The 11,956-nt window shown below is 45.8% G+C and overlaps 1 protein-coding gene across 1 annotated transcript in view; it reads left to right on the top strand.

The window, feature by feature from the left end:
* The first annotated feature begins 3,778 nt into the window (after positions 1-3,778).
* The window catches only part of TRIM24 (tripartite motif containing 24), a 63,357-nt gene continuing 55,179 nt past the window's right edge, over positions 3,779-11,956 (top strand). The window contains exon 1 of the mRNA XM_064456813.1: positions 3,779-4,303. Within this exon, the coding sequence (XP_064312883.1) occupies positions 3,907-4,303 (397 nt within the window). The 5' untranslated portion in view covers positions 3,779-3,906. The remainder of the gene's footprint in view (positions 4,304-11,956) is intronic.

Here is an 11,956-nt window from a genome sequence, read left to right as displayed (position 1 = left end):
ATTTGCCAGGTTCTGAAGAAATACTTGACTTGGGTAAATAGCATATATTATAGGACACAAGGAAGTTTTCTAAGAAACCATCCCTCAATTTGGAAGAAAAGATTTGTGTGTGTGTGTGTATGTGTTGGGTGAGTGAAATATAGAAAACAAAGTTGAAAATCCTAAGAAAATTACCTGAACCATGTTTCTCTCACTCTCTCCTGGGAGAGAGGAGAAGTAGGTAGCTTTACGGGTTCTTGATTGTGTAGTTCAAAAAAGCAGTCTAAAGGCATAAACCACATTCCAGATTAATTCCTAATTCAGCCGTCATAGCTAGGGAGGCACTATTTTCATTCAGTTCTTATTCCAGCCGTTCTGCTATGTGAAGTTCTCCTTCTTCACTGTTGCTGGAAAGGTTAATATATTACATCTTCCTAACTGTGAATTTCTAATGTGCTCATCTTGCCCCCAGTGAAAATCTTTTATATTTTATGGATTTCACTCAACAGCAAAACCAACCATATATTTAGACATCCATTTTCTCAAGAGAAGCCAGACTAGAAAATGCTGTATATTCTGGGGCAGATCCTCCCAGTGACTGCCTCATGTTGCTGGTAGTGGAGTCTGGCCAAAAAGCTGCTATATCCTCCTCTTGGATGACCACAGTGGCAAAAGCATTTTTTAATGATACAGACGGAGTGCTGAGTCTCCTCTGCCACTTCCTTCACAGTTGCCACATAAAGGATAAAACTGAGCTGTCCAGATCACACTGCAAGCCCCATAGCTTTATTTTGGTCTATGAAAAATCTTTGGAAAGAGACTGTTTAGTGTCACATGGCTGTTTTAGGAGGAAATGTACATGCCAATGTTTAGGGGTAATCTGGGAAGGGTTGTGTTTTGTAAGGCCGAGTGACTGACTACTACAAGAAAATCTAGAAATACAGGGAGGAGACAAAATGAACCAGAGGCAAAAGGAAGAAATCAGAGCCAGCAAGCAAATTCTGAGCACAAGGATCTTCTAGTTACGAGTCCTCCACTGAGAAGTTCTGCTGGGCAGTTGGCAGCCATTTCCTTCTGCAGCTGAAGTTGCTGAATGATAACTTTTTTGTGGAGTGTGTTGCAGGAATCCAGATTACAAATGGGAAAGATCTAGATGGTGGTCACAAAGTGTATATTTAAAGAGAAGGCAAAATGCTGGAGCAATAATACTGCTTCTGGAATTTGCTTTAATTGGGACGTCCAGAAGAAGCAGAGGATTTAATAAAACCCACATACCGTGAACAGAAGTAACAAGTAGCATAGCAAGCTTTAAGCTCTTCTGTGTGCATGGAAGAGGGAAGAAGAGATGAAGTAATCTCAGCTTCTGTGTTTTTTCCTGCAGCTAGTCAACATGATTTCCATGCTTTCTAAGCTGACTCTATCAGCTTGTTACCATCCTCATTCTTTCTCCATTGGTTTGTCTCATCCCAGTGAAACACTGGAGAATCCAACAAGTCATCTTCTGACAGAAACTAGACAAAACTGGCAGCTGTTTTCAGACTGAAGACAGTACAGCACGTATTACCCCATGGTGGGTTTGCCTACATCACCTTTTACAAGCAGCCCCAAGCCAGCTCTACCTGGTGTCTCTGTTGGCCAGACACAGCACAGCTGTGCTCCAAAAGCAGTGCACAAAGATGAGCATAATGGGGCACAGCATCTTTCAATGATTTTTTCCATATTTTGTCTGAGCAATGCAGTTACACTGAAAAGCTTTTTCCTTCACTCTCTTGTCTTCATGTACTGAACGGCTGGTTATCTCAAGATGGTTATTTCTGCTCCTCCCTAACGCTTTTTGTTCCTGTCCTGAGTACTCCTAATATGACACCACCACTAACAGGAAGGACAGCGGGGCTCTACATTCAAATTCAAATTATGCAAGTTCAAACATTTATTTTAAATCAGAGGCTGTTCAGATGCCATGCGACTACAGATTTTACAGCACGGTTTGAGTGAGCTGTGCAAACATCCCAAGCAAACAAACTTTGCAGGAAACATAATCATATCATTTTACTAATCTCTGGGATACTGGCTTAAAAGGATCATAATTTCCAACAAAGTGTCTGCTCAGATCCTTTGCAGGGTCATCTTTGTACTGTTAGATAATACCTCTATTTTCCTGTGTTGACACCTCTTGGAGAAACAGCTTATACTAGTTACAGAATCCATCTAGTTTGATGATCTTACGACTTGCTCTCATCCCTCACAAATATATTATTCATTGACTTTCCGATCATGTTTGCTAACTACTTCAGTTACCACCTGTTCCCTGACAGACCCATTCTAATGGCATTTTTGATACTTCTTCACCTTACAGAACCTGTACTATCCTCCTTAGGATGGAACCCCTTTCATCATGAACACTCACATGCTCTCAGCATGTTAGCTCCTGTCACAAAGAACTGTTAGAACAGCATTGTAGGTTGTTGGATAGCCAAGCCGATGTGTGTGGGATCATAGAAAGAGGATAATGGGGCTCTACCCTACCACTAGGTTAGTCTCAGCAAAGGGAGAGAGGCAGCTGGACCGGGAGGCAGAAGGTGCTTCAGGAAACTGCTTCCGGTGACATTTTGTCCTGATGCGTTGGGAGGTCAAGAGTTGAGAAGGTATGGCTTGTCCCCTTGGTTGACATGCTTACGCAGGGAATGCCATTTATCTCTTAACAGTTCCTCATTGTAAAGCCAAATCTGCTTCCCCCCGCTCCCTGAAATAACCTGTAGTATTGTTCTCCTGTTATCACGGTAAATTATGGATGTGAGACATGCTGAATCATGACAATGCTCCTGTACGCAGTTGTTCTACGCGCTGAAGAAATTCGTCTTTTGTCATGTGTGACTTTTTTATGCTCCTATTTATTATGGGTCCGATGTCAGGGTCTTGATGGGATTGCAAGGAAGCGGGATTTTAAGTGCAGACATCTGGAGTATTCTGAGGAGCTGGGATCGGTTTATGACTGACCTGTGACCAACACGTAAACAGTGCTTCATGTCTGCATGCATACTTAAAGCATTCGATTCAATAAAATGGTGCATCCAAACCAGAATTGTACTTTTCCATCACACTTTTTTAATTTTACCGGTCGCTTCAGTCAGGTAATGTGCCTGTGCACGGCAGCACAGACGCGACCTGCCAAACCGAATGCGGGCCAGTATTTAACACAGACACCCTCACATAAATCCCGGGAGAAGGACAACCTCTTGGATGACCCGTCAAAGGGACGAAGGCCTCTCACCCAGGCAGCGCCAGGGTGCCCGCACACCGCTGGCCTTGGGCCAGCCCTTCTGCCCAGGGGGGAGGGCAGCCATTGGGGCAGGGGCCAAGAGGACCACGGGCTCCAGTGGGGCCGGTGGGAAGCCTTTAGCGCCGTGTTCGCGGGCTGGTGGGGCGCGAGGAGGTGGTGGGTCTGCACCGGTGGGCAACCGGCGCCACGGGAGGGGGTGGTGGGGCGGCCCCGCTGCAGACCCGAGCCCGCCGAGGGGCGGAGCCCCGCCTACCGCCCGGGAAGAGGGCGGGGCTCATCGGGGCGGGGCTCATCGGGGCGGGGCTTCTCGGGGCGGGGCTTCCGCTGGCGGTCGGGCTGGTTCCTGTGGGGGCGGGGCGGGAGAAGCGCGGGCGGCACGTAGGCGGTGTGGGGGCGTGGCCCCGAAGGGGGCGTGGCGCGGGGAGGTGCCGGGCGGGGTCCGGGCCCGGGGGCGGAGCGGGCGGGGAGGGGCGGGGCGTGGGCGGCCGTTGGCCGTGTCGGGCGGCGGGGCGGACTCCTCCCGGGGCAGGCACACAAACACCGCGGGGCGGGGGTCGGTGCGGCGGCGACGGCGCGGGCGGGAAGCGCGGGGGCAGCGGGGCCGCCCCGCCTCCCTTCGGCGCTCCGGCGGCGGCCGGCGCAGGACAATGGAAGAGGCGGCCGCGGTAGTAGCAGCAGCAGCAGCAGCAGCGGCGGCGGCGGCGGCGGGGCCCTGCCCGGCGGATCGACCGGGGGCGGCGGCGCTGAGCGGGGAGAACGAGGCCGAGAGCCGGCAGGGCCCGGCGGAGCGCGGCGGGGAGGTGGCCCCGCTCAACCTGTTGGACACTTGCGGCGTGTGCGGGCAGCCCATCCAGAGCCGGCGGCCCAAGCTGCTGCCCTGCCTCCACTCGGTCTGCCTGCGCTGCCTGCCGCAGCCCGACCGCTACCTCATGCTGCCCCCCGCCATCCCCTCCTCGGTCGCCGGCACCCCGAAGGAGCCGCAGCCGCCGGCGCCCCCCTCCTCGCCGGTCCATTCGCCGGCCTCACCTCTGCACTGTACGCCCGGTAAGTGGCCCTTCGGAGCTCAGACCCTTTTCCTCCGCCCGGCCCGTGGTCCCCCGGCCAGGGGTGCTGTCCTCCCCCCCGGCCCCCTGAGTATTGCGCCAGGGCTGGGGGGCGGGAGGCGGGAAGCTGTCGCGACGGGAACTTGGTACGCCCCGGGTGCCGTGGGCGGGGTGCAGGTGCCCGGCCCCGGGGCGGCCGGGGGCACGGACCCAGCGGGGCGGGCTCTGCTCGCCAGCGCCAAGCCTGGCGGGGGGATTGTGTGGCGTTTTGTTTTGTTTTTGGTTTTGTTTTTTTTTTTTTTATTACTATGAAGTTTCCCACCTCGGAAGGAAGGCAGTAATTTACTTTGCCAGGACCTCTCTGTGTGGCTGGAGGGGAGCGGCGGGAGCCGTCCCGCTCCTCCCGCCGCCCCGGGGACCGCGGCCGGCCTGGGCAGCTTCCCCCGGTGGGCGCCGGGGCTTTGCGCCCAGAAGAGCGTTCTTTTGCCTCTTGCTGGCGGAAAAACCTTAATATGGGGTGATACAAAGACAGAAAAACGTAGGGAGAAAACGGCCTTTTTTGTTGTTGTTGTTGTTGTTGTTTTGAGTCACGCTTCTCGGCCGCCGGCTGGGAGCTCACCTGGAGGGGAGCCCTGCATGAGCCACCCCCCTTACGCGGCGCTCGGCCGGGAGGGCGCGGGCGCCTGGGCGGTAACAAGTGCCGACAAGCAATAACACTTGTCCACGTGATAGGCAGCCTGGATGGAGCTGGTAACGCTGCAGTGTGAAACTTCACTTGTTTAATTGTCGCGCTGAACGGAGAATGCCGTGAGGAAGTTTTGGTAAGCTCCTGTACTGGCGGAGTAGCTTATGTCAATGCTGTAGAAGATGTGCAATAAACTCCTACAATCTGAAAGTGCTTTCCTAATGGTTTTCGTTTTTCCTAGCCTTCTTAGGTCTAGTGGGTCACTTAATTTTGTTAGAGATGACTTCATCTTAGGAAAAGGTGCAAGCAAGCATCCTCTAGTGGAAACAGGTGAAGACCCTTGCAGAATCTTAAATAGAAAAGAGGAAGAGTGATGGAAATTAACTTCTCAATACGTATTAGTGGAGGTTGTTGTTACTGGGATGTGTAGCAGGGGCTCAAGTGAAAACCTCTATATAAAGAAAGAAGAATAGCCAATCTGGAGTTACTACTTAAGTATTGGCCATTGTCCTTTAAGTGCATTTAGGAAAATCTTACCATCCGCGCAGCGCTTCTGACCAGGAAGATTACAACTTGAATATGCAAAATGTTTGCAGCAATTCGTAAAGGAACACCATCTCGAGAGAAAGGAATATTTGGGACAAGTGGAGAGATAGTATTGCTTCAGAATATCCAAGAATGCCCTGAGTATGTTATTAACAGGATATGCTGAGCTTCATCTACATGGATGTCTGTGTTAGTGTATTCATTCAGTCTTTAATTTTAGCATGTAATTTATGTAGTAGTCAGACTGCCTAGTCAGAAGTTCCAGAATGGGAAAATCTATGAGACCCAAAGCCAGTATATTTAAGATCGTTTGACCCAGGAGAAGTTATTGCTCATATGTCTAGGAGTAGAACTGTGAGGTTCTGCATGGGTGGACAGAAGAAGCACAAACCCTGGTGTATGATGAGATATTTCAAGATGAGATACTTGGGAATGACAAAGAGGGCAGAGATGCAGCTAGCTCAGGGGTTGCAGCATAGGCTGAGAGGCAATATAATAATCTTATGAGTTTTGAGGTCACGAACAGCATAGCTCAGTTCCCAGATGTTCTGTTTAAATGTAGCAGAAATAGGGGTCTGTAGCTGAGGAAAAAATAAGATGCATCATATGAATGAAAAGATTATTGCTATTCAAACAGCTCCTTGAGAGGACAAACAACAGATGAAATAATGAATCGTAGCAATGGTAAACTTGTAGCTCTGTTCCCTCCTTTTGGCTATGTGAGTGGGCTCTGTATGAATGAGATACACAGTACATATTCTCATTCTACAAATGTTCAGGCATAATATCTTTTGGTTATGTTATTTTTACCCTGCAACTTTTCTTTCAAATTACTTTCATGCTTCCACACTACCATTCATTGTCCAACAGGAAAAGAAACTTTTATAAATCTCACACTTTCCTTGATGCATTCTTCAAGTCTTTCCTTGTCATGGTTTTGGGCCAGTTAAAATAACAATAGCTGTATACTAGCTAACTAAGGCCTAACTTGATGTGTGTGGGCTGCTTTCTGTTTTCCAACTGATATAAAGAAGTTGTAAACTTCAGTTAGTACTGAAGGGAAAAAAAAAGTCAGTATCTAAAGCTGATTATATTGAGGAAAAAATGTTACGGTTGGAGGAGTTCTTAAATTCACAGAGGACGGAAGGAAGGGCAAAACAGTGCAAATCTGTCACCTCTAGTAATATGTTGTGCAAAATGTTTGAGGAGTGACCTGAAGAAATAAACTGAAGAGTATAAGCTTAGAAAGTTGAATAGTAAATGCCTCTCATGATGAAAATGATGAGGTTACTGGGATTTAACTGAAGAATAAACAGCAAGGAAGCCAGCTGTGCTCAAGGAATGTGCTAGGTAAGGAACACAATAGAATTACAAACTATGGAATGCCCCTGAAAGATAAGCAGACAGCCTGCTTATGTGCATTGCTGAGCAGCAACATGTTGCACAGAAAGATGTCTCAAGAAAGATTGGTAGAAGGGAGTCTGTTTTGAACAAAGGAGAGGATGTGATTTGAAAAGTGCTTTACTGAGAGTGCCTTACTGAGGGTGTGCTAATACCCAAGTTGAGAAACAGGTAGCTAAAGAGGAACTGAGTTTCAGGTATAATCTGGATGTGCTTTTTGTCTTCAGTAAACTGTTTCTAAACAGAAACAGTCCTTCGCTTTACTAGAATAATGCATGCCTTCAACTTCCAACATACAGGCAAGTTTACTTGGGAGAATGTTGGCTCTCTTTCTGTAAAGACACTTAACAACTAAAAAGGAGTGCTATGAAAAAAAAATTCAAATGTAAGGATCTAGAGTGAATTCTAGTGTTGCTCACTTGAGTATAAGGTTCAGCATGGGTAGTGGCAAAGACAAATGTCAAGACATGTGAAGGCGTTTCCTGTGGTGGATGTTAATCAGCATTCCTCCTGCAAAGGTAGGCTGGTGGCAAGGTCATTTGGCATGGATATGCTCTGTGCTGCCATGTGCGTTCAGTTTTGAAATAAAATTTCTGTAGAGAAGGAAACTTGGAGATTCTGATCTCTGAACTGTTCCTGAAATTTAAGCTGTTGCAGAATCAGCTGTGTGTCCATCTTCAATGGTCTTAGCGCTGGAGGACTCACTGCTTGTTTTCTGAATGTCCAATGCAGCTTATTTGATGTAGGTGATACTTTTATTGCTGCATTGCCAAAAAATGGGTTTCTAGGCACAGAATGTTACGAACTGTGGGGCATGCTGCAAGAGTGGGTCTGTAAATGTGATACTAGCTTGTGATCAAGTGCCTACAGACACCGCTACTTAATATCTTGGCTAACTTCATGTGTGTTTTCTTTTTGTTTCTCAAATGGTCATGCCTTACTATTTGTGCGAGTTTCAACTGGTGCATACAAGAAGGCTGTTATTAGAAGTCTGCCGTTTGCCCAAATTTTGTGCTGGGTGGTGCTTCAATGACTAGTTGAGCAGTACTGCCTATACTTTAATTAAAGGACAGTGTTTAATGTGGGGAGTATCTGGACCTCATAGTACTCTTGTGGAATTTTTAAACGTGAAAGATGTACATGAAGTCTGCAAAGTTATAGATTGAGATTGTATTCCTTTTCAAAACTATTTAAGTTGCAAACATCTGTGTTTGTTCTTTATCATCAATCTGCACACAAAACAGATTGGAAACTGGCCTGGGGAAAAAACTTGTGAATAGAAATGCATAGCAAAGTTTTACGCAGGTATTATGATTAAATCCTACTAGTGTCAATACCAAAAATAGTAAATTTTTTTCTTTATCTGTACACAAACCTACTAGCAAACAAATCTGTATGAAGCTGTTAAAAGTATGTAACATTTGGACACTCCCAGGATATAAATTCTTGGGGAGTGCCCAGACTCAACTCAAATATGTTCAATACTTGCTGTTAATTAAGGAGTAAATACTTCAGAGTTACTAAACAAGTACTTCAGTGATGTTCATGTTTAATATTTTAGCTTATTAATGTCCAGAAATATTTGTTTGCCAACACGATTGGGAGGTCTTTAAGGCATGGAATGAAGACCTAACCCTTGATATCCCCTGAAGGATATCCGTGTATGTGGATGGCATCTGCTGTTTTATTATGTCCCACAGTCAGTCCGTATCCAGAGAGCTTTAAACTCTTTAAGGCTCTTGTCTGATCTCAATATCTGGGCTTTCCAATGTCATCACTTCATTTGACATTGAAAATACAGCTTTTGAAATTAACTTAAACTTTCTTATTTCTCTGTATGTAACATGTTCTTTCCCTCTTTCAGTTTGATAACGATTAGGATCCTTATTAGTCTGAAGAATAGAATAGCTTCATTTGAGCTTTCTTACAGTGAAGATCAGTTTTTCTTCCAGGTCTGGGTAGTCTAAGAAGACTTAAGATTTTTTTTTATTTACCTGCTACATAGTATTTCAATTTCATCTTTTGTATTGCCACTTGCATAAACTGAATTGTCTCAGTCTTTGCCATTACAAAGAGTCCAGTATATACTCACACTTGCACATATATGGTTGCATCTATGCATCCTTTCACAAGTCTTATTTCTGCTGTGGTGCCATCAAGAACTGAATTGTTTAACCTGTAACAAACTTAGGGATATTTGGGAGTGCTGATATTTGAAAATAATGTATGTTATAGGAAAGATATGCCTAGTTTTCATACAGTTCTTGATTTATGCTTAATTTGAATTGAAAAATCCCAGAGCCCCAGAGATTGCATATGTGAAAAGCATTTAGCATTGTTACAGATGAAATATAATATTATTGTTTTGATAGCCTGTAATGGACAAACCTCTTGGCTAAAAAGCCATGAAACTAAGAAAAAACTTAAAATAATAATCAGCAAACTGTCTAGAGAAGGTTCTTATTTTTTCTGTTTATAATGCCCTTTTAGAAAAGGTATGCTCTCAAGATATATATGATGGGATATACACAGAATCATATAGGTTGGAAAAGACCTTTAAAACCATTGAGTCCAACTGTAAACCTAACACTGGCAGTTCGCTCTAAACCATGTCCCTGAGCACCAGATCCAAACATCTTTTAAATATCTCCAGGGATGGTGACTCAACCACTTCCCTGAGCAGCCCGTTCCAATGCTTGATAACCCTTCCAGTGAAGTAATGTTTACTACTATCCAGTCTAAACCACCCCTGGTGCAGCCTGAGGCTATTTCATCTCATCCTATCACTAGTAACTTGGGAGAAGAGACTAAGACCCACCTCACCACAGCCTCCTTTCAGGTAGTTGTAGAAAGTGATAAAGTCTCCCCTCAGCCTTCTCTTCTCCAGGCTAAACAGCCCCACTTCCCCCAGCTGTCCCTCATCAGACTTGTGCTCCAGACCCTTCACCAGCCTCATTGCTCTTCTTTGGACACACTCCAGCACCTCAATGTCCCTCTTGTAGTAATAGGCCCAAAACTTGAGTACAGCATTTGAGGTTCGGCCTCACCAGTGCCAAATACAGGGGCACGATCACTTCCCTCTTCCTGCTGGCCACACTATTCCTGATATAAGCCAGGATGCTGTTGGCCTTCCTGGCTACCTGGGCACACTGCTGGCTCATGTTCAGCCAGCTGTCAAATAGCACCCCCAGGGCCTTCTCTGCTGGGCAGCTTTCCAGCCACTCCTCCCCAAGTCTGTAGTGTTGCCTGGGGTTGTTGTGCGCCAAGTGCAGGAGCTGACACTTAGCCTTGTTGAACCTCTTACAGTTGGCCTCGGCCCATCAATCAAGCCTGTCCAGATCCCTCTGTAGACCCTTCTTTCCCTCAAGCAGATCAACACTCATGCCCAACTTGGTGTCATCTGCAGACTTACTCAGGGTGCATTCGATCCCCTTGTCCAGATCCTTGATAAAGATATTAAACAGAACTGGTCCCAATACTGAGCCCTGGGGGAACATCACTTGTGACAGGCCACCAACTGGATTTAACTCCGTTCACCACAGCTCTTTGGGCCTGGCCATCCTCCCAGTTTTTTACCCAGCAAAGAGTATACTTGTCCAAGCCATTAGCAGGCAGTTTTTCCAGGAGAATGCTGTGGGAAACAGTGTCAAAGGCTTTACTAAAGTCCAGGTAGACAACATCCACAGCCTTTTCCTCATCTACTAAGCGGGTCACTTTGTCATAGAAAGAGATCAGGTTAATGAAGTAGGACCTGCCTTTCCTAAACCCGTGCTGCCTGGGCTTGATCTCCTGGTTGTCCTGTACATGCTGTGCGATGGCACTCAAGGTAATCTGCTCTATAACCTTCTCCAGCACCAAGGTCAGACTGACAGGCCTGTAGTTCCCCAGATCCTCCTTCCCACCCTTCTTGTAGAAGGGGGTCACATTTGCTAATCTTCAGTCAACTGGTACTTCCCTGGTTAGCCAGGACTGCTGATAAATGATGGAAAGAGGCTTGGTGAGTGCTTCTGCTGGTTCCTTCAGTACTTTCAGGTGGGTCTCATCCGGCCCCATAGACTTTTGTGTGTAGGTGGTGTAGCAGGCTGCTAACCATTTCCCCTTAGATTATGGGGGCTCCATTCTGCTCCCCATTCCTGTCTTCCAGTTCAGGGGGCTGGGTACCAAAAGAACAACTGGTCTTACTATTAAAGACTGAGGCAAAGAAGATACTAAGTACCTCAGCCTTTTTGCCATCCTTTGTCACTATGTTTCTTCCCACATCTAATAAAGGCTGGAAATTCTCCTTAGCCCTCCTTTTGCTCATACTAGTTGTACAAGTGTAATTTGAAGTAGAGGATATATTTGCCAAAAATTCCTGCATTCTCTTTTACCAGGAATTTGAGAAAAATCAATAGATGTACCTATGCAGTCTTTATTAAGGTAGGCAATTACCTGATGCTGAAAGAAGCTTTAATCATGCTTGCTCCAATATATGACTAATATAAACATATATTGTATGCTTATTACCTTGTGTATGTCTACAGAATAGTGTTTTATGGCTAGGTTAGATGCATTTACATTCTTGCTTCATTCACCAACATGAAGTCGGAGATTGAAGACCTGAAGCCATCAGATGAGTGTTAGAACAACTGCAGTGACGTTCCTTTGAATTAGAAGCCTTTCAGAAGTTATCAAAATAGCTGAACTGTTGTGTGGATTTTTTAAAGTGACAATTTACAACTTCAGAGGCCAGCCTAGCTCTCTTCCAATATAAAATCAGCTTATAATGTCTCTGGTAAGCAATTAATACTTTTAATAATGGAAAGGAATCAGATCATAAGGTAACAGGAGAGGAAATACATACTAATATATTAAAAATTGTGTATCTAGTTGAAAGTCTATTGAGTTTTAGTGCATAGGATAAAGATGGAGATACCTCTTAAGAAAATTACTTGTCTGAAGAGCAAGGGAAAAATAATGGTGCATATGTTCACTAAGAGGCAAGTGAAAAAAGGAATGTGCTCTTTGTGGGCTACCTCATTC

This window comes from Phalacrocorax carbo, chromosome 1, assembly GCF_963921805.1.
Source record: "Phalacrocorax carbo chromosome 1, bPhaCar2.1, whole genome shotgun sequence".
In the NCBI taxonomy this organism is placed as follows: Eukaryota; Metazoa; Chordata; class Aves; order Suliformes; family Phalacrocoracidae; genus Phalacrocorax; species Phalacrocorax carbo.
This window is presented reverse-complemented; position numbering and strand designations above follow the sequence as displayed.